The 13,317-nt window shown below is 42.4% G+C and overlaps 1 protein-coding gene across 2 annotated transcripts in view; it reads right to left on the bottom strand.

The window, feature by feature from the left end:
- Positions 1-8,368: 8,368 nt before the first annotated feature.
- SH3KBP1 (SH3 domain containing kinase binding protein 1) overlaps positions 8,369-13,317 on the bottom strand; it is a 233,375-nt gene continuing 228,426 nt past the window's right edge. For both annotated transcript variants that reach the window (XM_075175254.1, XM_075175263.1), the window contains 3 exons: positions 12,841-13,112; positions 11,368-11,431; positions 8,369-9,437 (listed from right to left, as the gene is read on the bottom strand). In XM_075175254.1, the coding sequence (XP_075031355.1) occupies positions 9,396-9,437; positions 11,368-11,431; positions 12,841-13,112 (378 nt within the window). In that variant the 3' untranslated portion in view covers positions 8,369-9,395. The remainder of the gene's footprint in view (positions 9,438-11,367; positions 11,432-12,840; positions 13,113-13,317) is intronic.

The following is a 13,317-nucleotide window of genomic DNA, read 5'->3' as shown; positions in this document are numbered from 1 at the left end:
AACACACACTAGAACTTGTGGCAGAAATGTCAGGCTGCAATTTCATTGCACTCCAACATTTTCACCTATAAAGAGGGCTCCTCCCATTTCACCCTGGGTCAGGGAAAGCCAAGATCTCTTGGTTCGGGTGAGCACCAAGTAAACCAGAAGACACCCAGGTCCGTGGAGAACCTGCAGATCTGAGCTGTTCTTCCAAAGTGCAAATCCACCCGCTCGTGCCCTGGCAGTATGTCCTGAAGACTGCCCACCAGCACAGTATCCCAGGCATCCATCACACCTGGTGAGGCGGTGCCCAGGAGTCCATTCACGGGCTCTTGGCGCTGACCAGCCTCACGCAGGGGCGCGTCCTTAGCCACCACCACATCTCCCTCCTGCCCTGGCATCCAGCTGGGGCCAGGCGGCAGCGTCCTGTGCGGGCTCCCCCAAGAAGCACTGTCAGAGTGACAGGCGCCTTGCACGGACACGCATCCAGAAAGCCTGAACTCTGTATCCTAGATGTGAGAATTTTTTCTTTATCGTGAAGATCAGGTATTAGGGAAAATATTTTGATGTCGAAATTCTTTCCTGGCAAGCCGCTGTGCCAGCCTTCCACAGGATAATGCAATTTGTGGTGTTTAAACTATTCTGAGCAAACACTTTGTTAATGGACTTTTGGGTATTACTGTTGCTGGTGTGCTACCCCACTTATTTTCATTCACAGTGAGCAGGTCTCCAGCTGACCATAGAGATACTGCTGTCATGTGGATGAGGAGGAAAATAGTTAATTTCTTTTCTGAACAGGAAGATAAGATTTTTTTTTTTTTAAAGCATGGATCCAGTCAAAAGGTGTTTTCTTTTTCAAGGTCATTATGTAGAGGCTTTACTAGAGTTTAAACAAAATGCTGTGAATTCTCCCTAAGTCATCTAATAAACTGCTTGGTTTTGTTCAAAAGTTAGATTCAAAATATTAACAGTAGGTAAGAACAAAGTATCTTTGACTTTTTTACGTGTCATGGCTCAGTGCTTTCATTGCAGTTGTTCTTACCTACTGTTTTAAGACAAGACAAAGATTCTCACTTTTTGCCTTTCTCAAGTTATTTCTCACTGAAGAAATACTCATGATAAAGGCCATCTGGGTATTCACATTTATTCCAGTTAAACAGGCTTGTTTCTGTTTACTGATTAACAAAAGCCCAGCAAAACTGCGACTGTGGCAGGGAACACAACATGATTATGCACACATATTGTACAAACAATGGGGAGGATTAGAATATGCGGTTCATTTTTATTCACATTTAGGTGATTTTTATATTGCTGTAGATGCCAGATACATGTGGATACATGGGGCTTACTTAGAAGCTTAGCAAAAGCAAAGCTGTCAATCCCGCTTAAAAGCATTTTAATATCTGTAATCACAATGGTTTTGGTACTACCAGTTGGGACTGTGAAGAGTAAAGGAATCCTGAAGAGGCAAGAATTCCTTTGAAGTGACAAATAAAAAACCCTCATCTGTTATGTCAATACTCACTTTTATAATAGGTACTAATGAAAACTTCATATATTTAAGCAAATACGGAAATTTAGTACAACTTCAGTAAGAATCCATAAATGGCACCCATATTTTCTTCTGGTTAAGGCAGTCAAGAAATTGCAACATTTATTAAATACAAGCTTGATACATGAAGAAAGAAGTTTACCAATGTACAAAATAGAGGCTTTTTTTTTAAAATCATAAGTAATTCACATTCATGATCTAGCAGCGCGAAAACTCATGGGAGAAGCAGGCAATAATTAGTAGGAGCACAACTAAGGCACCTAGTGAGACAGAGAGCAACATTAGCCTTTCTCAAAACCTCTGGCAACTATTTTGTCTGCTTGCATGACGCCCTTGCTTTGTTAAGCCTGATCTTATTAGCATTGGGTCTGATTTTAATATTTGGGTTTGGCTAGGTGCAGTTCTCACGACTTTCAAGATGGGATTGAATGTACATAATACTTACCGTGCACCAGTCTACAACTGGTCCTGAAGCTCTCCTGGTTACACAGTGAGACAAGATGCGCCAGATAGTTCATCTTCTCTGTTTTGTCAACTTGTATTACACCTATTCTTTGCTCGTGCAATGTCACATGCTCGAGGCTATTAAAGCCACTGCCAAAGAATGTGTCACTCTTGTACAGTTAGAAAAGTTTATGGCCAGATACATTGTCAGTCAAATGCAGTCCCAACTCCTATCTGCCAGCATGATAGGAATCATTCCAGAAAAGTTTTGTAATGCTGTGACACCTTCAGCCCATCATTGTATCAAATCACGTTTCTGTCAGAGTTTCTTCCTACACTTCGCAGTGAAAAACAAGTTAAATAATAACTCACTTCCTGTTCTAGTCCAAGACAGCTAGAAAGCACACAGCATTCCCGACCTTTTCATAGGAACAAACACATGCTTTGCTAATAGCCTTGTAATAGAAACATCGACCTTTTCTTTTGATTTGGGAAATTCGAAATAACGGCTATTTGAAGAAAAGAGTCGAGCTGATGACAGCAGTAAGATTTCCAGAAGCAGTAGTAAAAGGTAATCCTTTTTCTTATCTGACAGCCTTGCTTTCTCTAGAAGTTTAAATCCAGTTGGAAAACTGTGAATGATTTCAGTATTTCTCTGGAGTGTTCTTAGCTATTCACACAGCAACAAAGAAGTAAAATACAAAGCTATTACTTTGGCACACACATGCGTGTAGGACAAACTTCAGATACTCTTTCTTACACCCCCAAATGAGAAGGTCGAGCTGCAGATTTCCATATGGCATGCACACACCATTGCAGCACGAAACCAACTTGTGGAGCATCCCATTTGTTTTCCAAGGCACAGCAATGTCCCAGCCCAGCCTGCAAAGAGACACCAGCCAGAGCCTGCAAAGAGACACCAGCCAGAGCCTGCAGAATGCAACAAGCTTACCTGAGCTGCAGCACCAGCACTTTCACATGGGCAGAGGTGGCGGGCTGCGTCCTTAGGTGGGCAGCTCCCCTCCTGTGTGTCACAGGGGTGCTAGGACACACATTTCTAGAACGGGAAGGTGCCAGATTCAAGACAAGAGGAGATTGCTGCCATTTATAATTATGCAAGAGAAGGCTGAGGAAGCATGAGGCCTGAGTCAGGGGACCTGGAAGGTGAGTGATAATGTGAGTGGGAGAACTCAGGCTTACCCTAGACTTGCACCCAGCTGGAGAGAGAGGTGCTGCTCCAGCTACTGCATTGGTGACAGGTACCTGCCACACTAGTGACATCTGGGAGCTCTGAATCAGCACTTGGACTGAATCAGCCTCATTGACTAACATATCTCAATTAGTCCAAGTCCAATATTGAAGCCTGTAGCCATTGCAGTAACGTGGCATCCTTCTTGTGTTAGAGCTCCCCAAGCACAGGTTACTGAGCTGCATTTCTGAGGTGAACAGGTGCTTCAGGTCAGAGCATCAGAAATTTTCCATTCCCCTGAGATCAGTGACACATGCCAGGCACAACTGCATAATCACAGCACAAACATCCTGAACCTCTGGTGAGAGACTTGCCATCCATTAATAAATTAGCTTTGTCCAACCAACACTGCTTTTGCTGGGGTCTCAAAATTTATGTCATGTTTCCCTCTGCCTTGTGCTTTTATTTGCTAAATGGCTGCATCTGTGCTTCCAGCGGGGCTCAGTAAATTTGGCTCTTTGAATCCAGAGTAGCCAAATTATCTAGCAGCAGCAATTTCCATGCAGGTGCACCTGCTTTTCTACTTATCCTTCCTTATGTGTTGTTCTGCTTTTTGGTGCTTTGTGCTAGGAGAAAGAGCACGGTGCATGGATTGTGTGAAGCGTGCTCCCTCTTGCGCTTGTTGTGCCCTTCATAACAAAAACTATCCCCAGAAGGGGGTAAACCCAGGTGATGGGTCATCCTGTAGCAGGGACAGCTGCCCAGCTTAATTTTCACTACCTTTAAGAAGAGCCCAAAAAGTGCTCTCACAAAATCCCAAACTCTTCATTGCTGTTATCCAAGGAGGCGAAGAGCAGCCCGATGGGTCCGTTTGCGGAAGTACATTTGCTGTTCACTAGCTGGGATGAAGCAGGGAAGAGCTTGTCGTACCGAGGAAAATGATGTCCCACAGCAAATGAAAATGCCAGGTCTGGGTGCAGTGAAGTGGAGGGGTTTTACCCGAGAAAGTTTTGAAAACAGATGCTTCTTTAATGTTCTGATATTCAAAATTGCTTGTGAAGCCTGGTCATTCTTATCTAATTTGCTTTGTCGTTCTAATTTTCAAGTTTTCTCCTCCAAGAGAAACAGCCTATTACAGCTTTTAAGATTGTAGATAAGAGCCAATTATGTTTTCCTGTGACTATCATAATCTACATTCTCCAGTTGATTTTCCTACATAAAAAAAAAGGAAGATAAGAGAGTTCGGAAACCTACTTATCTGAGGGGCTGAGAGAATTGGTAGGCCCTGCCTTCCATTTGTAACCTTTACAATGTGTCAGAACAATTATTCTCATAGTTCTGGAGATTTGTCTAGAATTATAGTTAATCAGCTTGCTAAAATATACTAAGATAGCACTCCAGTTTGTAGGTAACCATTTCAACAAAATTAATTTCCATCTTAAATTTTTTATCCTACAGTACTAACACATTTAAAAATATGATTAAATTTCTAATACGTTAAAAAAAAAAATGCACAAGACCGTTAAGCCCTTTTGTTAGTTTAACTGTTTGGACTTCAGACCCCCACACTGTCTAATAGTGAGCACTGAAAGGGGAAACTCAGCTGCGTCGCTGGTTCAAGAAAAGCCTGACTGTGGCAGCACAAAGAAAATCTCTCAAGCATCTTTTCCTGAGGCTGCCAGTGGTTTACACTAGACACCCGTAAAAGTTTGTGCCTGCACAGGATTGGAAATCATCTTAAAAGAGCTAACACCAAACAACAGTGTGTGGAGTGGGTCTGATAACCTTCATTACCTGAGTAGAAAGTGGAGGGGAGGGCGGTGGGCGCCCACCCCAGGCTGGTGGGTGCCGCGGCCGCTCACCCCCGGCAGCGCACACACAGCACCACAGCTTCCTGCGGACATTTAAAAAGTGTCTTTTGCTTCCTTAGCTGCTCTATTCCAGGCTGGGAAGCGCTGGCACCCCCTCACCTTCAGGGCTGACGACCCGAGGAAGCTGGTTATTTTCCAAAGGCAGGGAACGGCGGGAGGGCAGGAGGAGGGAAGCAGCTGCCGGAAGCGGGGAGTGAATGGGCCGGGGCGCACGCAACCAGCTGCTAATTCCTAGGCCAGCTCAAGAGTCAGCTGAGGCCAAAGGTGCCAAGCGAAATCTAATTTCTGGCTGAAGGGTATTAATAACCATGGATACAAGTACTCGAGGTTTAGTGTGGGGAGTTCAGCTCCACCCCCTCTGGCTCTTTTTAACCTAAGGATTGCCCTGAACAGAAGTCAATGCTTGGAGGACCCTCTTCTCGCCAAAGCCTGAGGGAACCGCAGTTGCCCAGCAGCACTGCTACCCCCACACAGTCGAAAAGCCTCCTCAGTGCAGAAGTTGCAAAGAGGTTGGTTGTTTCTACTTCTAAGCAGTGTTCCTGCCTACCTTTCGAGCCACAGCCCACCTGTGTGAAAGGGATCTTCTGTCTAACCAGCCTTCACACTTTCCTCATCAATGTGCCTCTGTCCTGTTTCCAGCCGCAGGGTCCTTTCTCCAGAGGAGAAGCAGACACCAGACCTCACACCTCTCCCTGGCCATGCACTGCAGCAGAGACTGCTGCCTGGCCGCTCCCGCAGGCGGGAGCGCGGCACATCACCCCCACCCCAGCTGCACTCTCTCTTTGGCTTCTGGCGCTTGGGTATTTGTGGGACCCACCAACTGCAGCGCCGCTGACCACAGCCTCCCCCCGCTCCCACGGCAGGCCCAACGGAGCATAAAAGCCCCAAACGGAGGCTAAAAGTGTGAGAGCTGTCAGCACGGTTATGACCGCAACGTGGCAGGGCCAAGGAATTCACAGGAACACCAGACATCTCCACGCCACACCAGCCCTGCGGCAGCAAACGTACTTCTGTGCCGGCACAGACTCCACGCGCGGGGCCCTGCGCAGAGGAGGCGGTAACGCCGCGGCCCGTGGGCAGCCGCCCCTGCAGCAGGGCAGCCTGGTGCGGAGGGTGAGCAGGGGGAGAGCGGGACCTGCTCACAGGCGAGTCAGCTCCACGAGAAGACGAGTGAAACGATTCTGTAACTTCAGCAGAACATGAATTTCTGAGGGTGTTTTTCGGTGCTCTCTCACCTTGCCTGCACAGGTGCAAATTTCAGTCCTGGCTGTCACAGAGTACGGCACTCCGATGGACATTTCATACACGAAGTAGCTCACAAAATTTACCGGGCAGCTGGCTATCATACATCTAGAAACAAAAATTTACTGCATATAGTTGTGTTCAATCCTTTGACCTGTTAGCATAACAACAGATTCATCTAACTCTTTTCCTCATTTATAAATGGATTGTTAAGGAAAACACAGAAGATGATGAAATTTAAGTAACAGAAGTTAATAAACACTTCCAATATTTACCATCTTTTTTCCATGTAGAACTTTTTAAAGTGCTAAGTGCTATGATCTCACATTAAGAAATACTTGCTCCTTTTAGAGTTGAAAAAAGAACATAAAGAGAACATCAAACTGTTTTCTTAATAACCCAAAAACTTTCCAAATCAAGACTTTGAATATTTTCTTCCAAAGGCATGAGCCTGATGTTTCACACCTGACTTCTACACGTAAACAGAAGTCTGCCACAAGACCGGTGTGTGCATATTAATGAAAAGTCATTCTACACAACTCTTCAAACAACAATATTTAATCATTTTCACATCAAAATCACTTTGTAGCTCACCAGCATTTTCTGTTTTTCTTTAAATATAAACCCAAACATTTTTAAAAGCAGCAGTTTATATCCACAGGTTTAATGCATAATTGATCCTCTTTAAAAAGGGAAAATCCATGTGTTATGTGAAATACTTTCTATTACTATAATGAAATGCAGCAAGAAGAGCTTGTATTTCTACAAACTCTCTTCTCTCAGAATAATCAACTTTCAAAACAAAGCATTTTCACAAAATCTTATTTAACCTTCTTTTACAGAGCATGATATGTTGGACTTCTAACTTGGATTTATAAAATGACAAGTTATCATCTCAACAGGAGGAAAAAAAAAGAATGTAATCTGATATAAGGAAGCTCCGTGCCAAATTCAGTCTTTTATTTGCAAAAAATGGAACATTTCTGAGATGTCTTTTATATTTCTGAGGTACAACTCAGGCATCAATACTTTATTTACCACTGATATAATAGTTTATCTCTTTCCAGGGATGCAGTTAGGAAGCCAGAGCTGTTCACTTCTGGATACATGTTGCAAATGTATGACTACAGACCCAAACAGAACTCTTACTCCTTATCCCTCATTTCTTCCTGTTCTCCTATCTCTGCTACTAACTTCACAAAAAACATGGAAGTAATCTAGAAGTCTTTATTGCTGGAAAGCTATGGTGGGACTATCATTCTTTGTACAAAAATATTTTAATGCAGTTATTTAGAAATGTTAAATAAGAGCATTTCAGTGATAAAATATTTTATTAGTGCTTCTGTCCGCATACATTGAGCAATGTATTGGGACTTTTAAAAAAATTCTCAAGTTTCACTATCCGATCTTTCAATCTCAGACACCACTGTCACAACGGAAGCAGATGCTATGGTAGAGGAAATCATCCCAACAGTGAGGTTCTGTATTGCCAGTTGAGACCCAGAAAGCAAGATTCGGGTATGGTGGAGTGGGTATTTTATCTATCTGCGCATATCAAAAAGACGATGGGAACTCTGCCAACCATGTGTGAACGTGACCAGCCAACCGAACACTATGTCTCATCCAGCTCCTGGCAGGCTGGGTGGTTAGCTGTGATACAGGATGTGCTGGCTGAAGCCAGCTCTAGCATTTGATGAGATGACAAACAGATCCTTTGTGTGGGTTTTTTTGTCTCTCTAAAGCATCACCAATATCACTCACCCACTCACTCCACGCTATGCAAAAATATCCATTATTTAAATGCTTCATATAAACTCAGCAGAGATTGCTGACAAGGTATGAGATACTCCGCCGCTACTAAAGAACACATGAAACCACAAACAGAAAAATGGGAGACCTTATTTTGAAAGGATGAAAGCAAACAGAGAAACTGGAAGAAATGAAGTAAGCATCAGGTTCAATAAAAGGATGAAAAGAAAGTCCTGCTGCAAAAACAGGACTATAAAGTGTATCAGCCTATAAGCGTACAACATAATGGAGCAAACAATACCACATAAACAGCAAATGAAACAATGTCACACGATAGAGAACCTTGTGCATGAAATACAACTTTTTATTCACGTTTTATAGATTACTTTTATTTATTTTTGCTTTAATAATGCATATTTTGTTCACTCTGTGCAAAATTGGGGACAGAGGCGGGCGTTTAACTCATCTAATGAAAATCAAGCGGAAATGAACATTCAAGTTGAGGGAGAGGCCTATCGAAACCAGGAAAGCTAAAAAGCCACAGCTGCTCAAGACAAAGCTGCTCTCAGCTGCGCCCTTTTGTCCTGCCACCTCACACAAAACTGGCTCTACTGACTGAGCAGCTGCACACCGGGAAGGTGACCTCTGCCGGACACCGGGGACAGGAGTCATCGTGGTAGCTACATTAGGGAGACCTGGCTTGCAACCGGCTCCAGTCAGTGTGTGGCAAAGAAAGGCACAAATCATTGCAAAGACCAGATTTCTGTTGGTTTGTTTCCTTCTTGTAAATACATTACTGTACACAACGTAAGTTTAAATTGTAGGGGATTTGGGGACATAAAATTGCATATTTAACAGAACTTAAAACCATAACAAAAAGTAGGCTGTTCTATCTCGAAGCAAAAATAATCCCTCCAGCCCCAACGTTAACATTCATTCCTGGCTATATGCAGTACAAACATTTTAAAATCTGTGACAAAAGACAATTAAAAACCAAAAGTCAAAATCATAAAGCTTGTAAACAGATAATCTGAAATACACTTTATTTATGGAAAAATATCATCAAAATAGTACCACTATGGACTAAACTGCCTGAGTTTTCACTTCACCTAGGATCTTGAAGTAGAGAGCCTTTAGCACAAGATCAATTTCAGTCACAACTAGTGCCGCACAGCACTGCTTCCGGTGGAAATTTTGTCCTCGTTGTTGGTATTTTTGTTGTGCTATCAAAAACTGTTGTGCTAATCCTTCAAATAAAGGGATGTTGAGGCAATTCTTAAATCATTTGGCACAAAGTTATTTTGGCTGGGGCATAAATTTGAGTCTCAGTCATGAAGAATAATGCAACATTCCACCTATCAAGTATTCACTTTGATTGAAGAGCTTTCTTTATGTCATTAACTTCCATCTGAAAACAAACAAACAAAAAAATTGTGATGAAATTAGATGCTTTAACAAACTGAGGCACAGTTGGTGCCTCTTGAAAAGCACGTGTTCCATCTTGTCCACAGGTGTCAAGTACAGGTTTTATACTACTCATTTCCACACAGACTTCACAAATTGCAGTGACCTTCTCAGCTACCTAAGATGACCACTCACGGCTTGCTCCCCTCACAGCTTGACAAGTACAGTCATTGAATGTACAACAAGACCTTTCAAACTCTTTAAATTAAAACTTTTACAAGCCACGCAGCTTGCTGCCAGGAATTACTTGCAGAATGAGCATCGTGTCTATGCAGCTGCACTTACACCCGGCATAAGTAAACCGAACTGCTGACAATGAGCACTGGTAGCTGAGGAGCAAAACCTATCGTCTCTCTCCTTCAGGGATGGTTCTTGCTGTAGGGATGGCGGTTGCCTTCTACCCCCATCAAGCCTGTGTCCAGGTACCTTAAGGGCTCTGATGGATGTACAGCTGTGTGGTAAAAGGATGTGGCTGAAAGCATCATTGGCCGTAGTTGTACACCTGGCCCCTCTCGCAGACACTGGAAACCCTGAGGCAGGGGTATTAGATTTATTCAAACACACCCGCAGTGCTCAACTGCACCATATCATCAAGGCAGTCTTCTTTAATACATGGACTGAGAGCTGTGCTACTTTACAACTATCAGAGGACTCTTAAACTAATGCAACTTTTGTTTGTTAAACTAATTATGCCATCTCGGCTAGCATCAGAACATTTACCAGTATAAGGAACATTTGAACTGGAGTAAAAGCATTCAGCTATAGGATCATAATTTTAAAAACATCAATGCAGGTCTCTGTATAAAGATGTAAAGCCATCCTTGGAGGCAGAACCCAGACCTCTGAATAGTCTGGCCTGCTAGACTAAATCAATAACCGCTATTAAAAATATTCATTGATTTTATCTGAAAAAATTTCAATTTTAGCTGAACGTGAATTGTGCGTTACTAGAAGCCATACTCCTATGTGATTGCACGCATAAAGTCCTTTAGGCAGCCCTGGAGCAGAGACAGTGATGGTCCCCAGTTCTGCCACCCTTTGCCATGTTCCCAAGCACTTTACTAAGCAGGAACAGCCCATGTTCTACCCCTAGTACAAAGAAAAAGTACAGTTGACCTATACCATAAAAATATAAAATATAATCAATACTAAACCACTTATCAAGTACATCACTCTCCAAAAATCCAGAAAAGCAGTTCGGTATCATTCCATATCGAAGCAGCACAGTCAATGATCCTAGCAAAGGCCCAGCTCCGCCACTCTCACACAAGTCGGGCAGCGTGCTACCTGGCAAATGACTAAGGCAGCACAACGGCTAGAGCTAAGGTACTATACAAACTATGGCAGCAGTAACTGGGCTTTTAATCAGAGCACCTTCTTTTATATTGTTTAGGATGCTTTAGTAAAGACAACCTGAGTACAGTCTGTAAAGCAGACATAAAAATCTTGCTATTGAAATAATATTCCAAGCGTATCAATACTAGGGCAAGCCTATGACAAAATATAAAGCTTTGAGAGAGAGCAAATCATTTAAAAAGACCTGATTTCATTTGTGACAAAATCAAACCATTAAAACTGAGACTAAAAAATATCATAGTTTGAATCCTACATTGTGTTTAATTTTTTTTTTTAATTTGTCTACTTGTGCTGATAAATTTTTAGATAATTATCAGGCTTTTCAGTAAGAACCCAGTATTGCAATATATATGACACAGACTGGCAACACTATTAAGGGAACAGATATATCCCTTTCAGAAATGTTAGTAGTTTTTGATTCACTGGAATCCAAGTATCTTAGCACAGTTTTATGTCCCATACCTGAGGCTAAATCAAACCTACCAATACTTCCATAACATTAAAGATAATTTAAGTACCTGCAATCGTAGACGGATCTTCTTTTCTTCATCCAACTCAGACAGCAACTGTTTAATCTCTTTTCTGTTAAAAGAATGCAATAAAAGCTTGGAATGGAAACGGTTAAACTAGTAAAATACAAAAGATCACCTCTTAGAGACATATTTTCCCCGCTTCACTAGTTACCTCTTTTCCTCTGAACAACTAATTAACGTCAGTATACTCTTGTATACTATATGCTATACTACAGAGATAGTACACCATATGTGTATTACACCCCATATGGCTAATGAATAATACATTTCCTCCTAACAGCCCTGCATCCACAGGCTTTGCTCTGGACTAGCTGTATCAACACTGTATCAGCACCCAGTTGCTTTTTTTCCATGCAAAAGATAGATGGATTGGCTGTTGGTGGGTTATAGGAACTGGTAACACAAATCCTGCCCATGTTATCACATACTTAAGCCACTTAAAAGCTGTTTATGCCAGCAATACAATGTAACCTTCAACATCATTTATAGGACTTAACGATCCCAAATATGGATTTGCTGTCATCCTTCTTTGTCGGGAAGGGGAACATAGCTATAAGGAGCAGACACCTCCTCACGTTCCCACTGAGTGATCTCTCCTTAAGACAGAAACCAGTAGGTGGAAGCAGCCCTTGCAAGAAGGGCTGGGGAGACCAGAGGAGCAGGGGTCAGCCTAAGAGGCGAAGCCGTGGGGCTCACTGGCTAGATCCAGCTTGAACCATGCCCTCCCACATCTTCTCCCAAACTCCCCGCACACCTCTGTTCCGCCACAGTCTCTGCATGTTGCTTTCCCTTTTCTTTTTCCTGCCTGGGCCATACACAACTAACAATGTAAGTGAAGGTTTAGCTTCCAAAACATCAAATATTCTCAAGAATAGCAAAAGCTACACGCCAGCCCCAGTTTCTCCTAAGAAATGAGCAGCTTAAAGAAAAGAAACATGCCCAACACTAAAATAGTAAGATTGAGGGTCATAAACACAAAGGTCTTCAAATGTCCTAATCACAATTCAATTACTTTTTTTTGTAATACAAGCTTCCTGGGAAAATGTGCTGACAGTGAAACAACAAATTGATTTAATAATTTTAGGAACTTGTAGTAATTTGTACTACAACTAGAACAAATGCATCCCTTATTAAGATCAATGCACCTGAGTTTCCAAACAGTTATTGGCAAATTAAACATAAGAGCCTTATTCACTACTTACAGCTTGTAACTTAACTTTTTCAACACACCATAAACATCTGCTTATGTCATAAGACAAGACAAAAAGCTGTTACAGATGGATAGTGTCAGTCTTTTTTCCTGAGCTTCTCACCCCTGAACGTGTTCTCAGGGAAGTAGGCAAAAATCACTCACAAACACAAAGGAAAACTATGCGGAGTAACGTATATGAAGGCAAGCTCAAGAAGAAACTGCCACCACCACGCATCCCACCTACAGCTGTGATTTGCAGTACTTACTTTTGCTGGTCTTTCATGGTTTCAATGATGGTTCTTAGCTCCTTAATTTGTGTTCTCAGCTCCTCCAGGGCAGTCTGACCTTGGCTCAAGTGCTCAGTCTTTGGCTTTCCTTCAGTACCGAACAGGGATGGGGAATTTGACCTGTGGCCTGTTGTTCCCATAGCAATTGAGTGAAATCCAGGTGACGGTGAAGGGGATAGTGATGGTTGTAAATTACTGCCACTAGCCAAACCTCCTGGTTTTGGAGGCAAGGAAGTTTTATTGTCAGACACCTGCAACAAGAAGAATAACATTTAATGTCTGGAGAAAGCTTTATGAAAATCAGACCTCTAACAAATATTAAGTATTTTGCTGCTCTTCAGTAATGTTGAAAGTCCATAGTCAAACATGGACAGTTTTGGCCAAAGCATGATAAATATAACAATTAGTCATTATCTTTGTACATGTACATCAGAGGGGGTCTAGCTGGGACGCAGA

The sequence above is a fragment of the Calonectris borealis genome, chromosome 1, assembly GCF_964195595.1.
Source record: "Calonectris borealis chromosome 1, bCalBor7.hap1.2, whole genome shotgun sequence".
Classification (NCBI taxonomy): Eukaryota; Metazoa; Chordata; class Aves; order Procellariiformes; family Procellariidae; genus Calonectris; species Calonectris borealis.
This window is presented reverse-complemented; position numbering and strand designations above follow the sequence as displayed.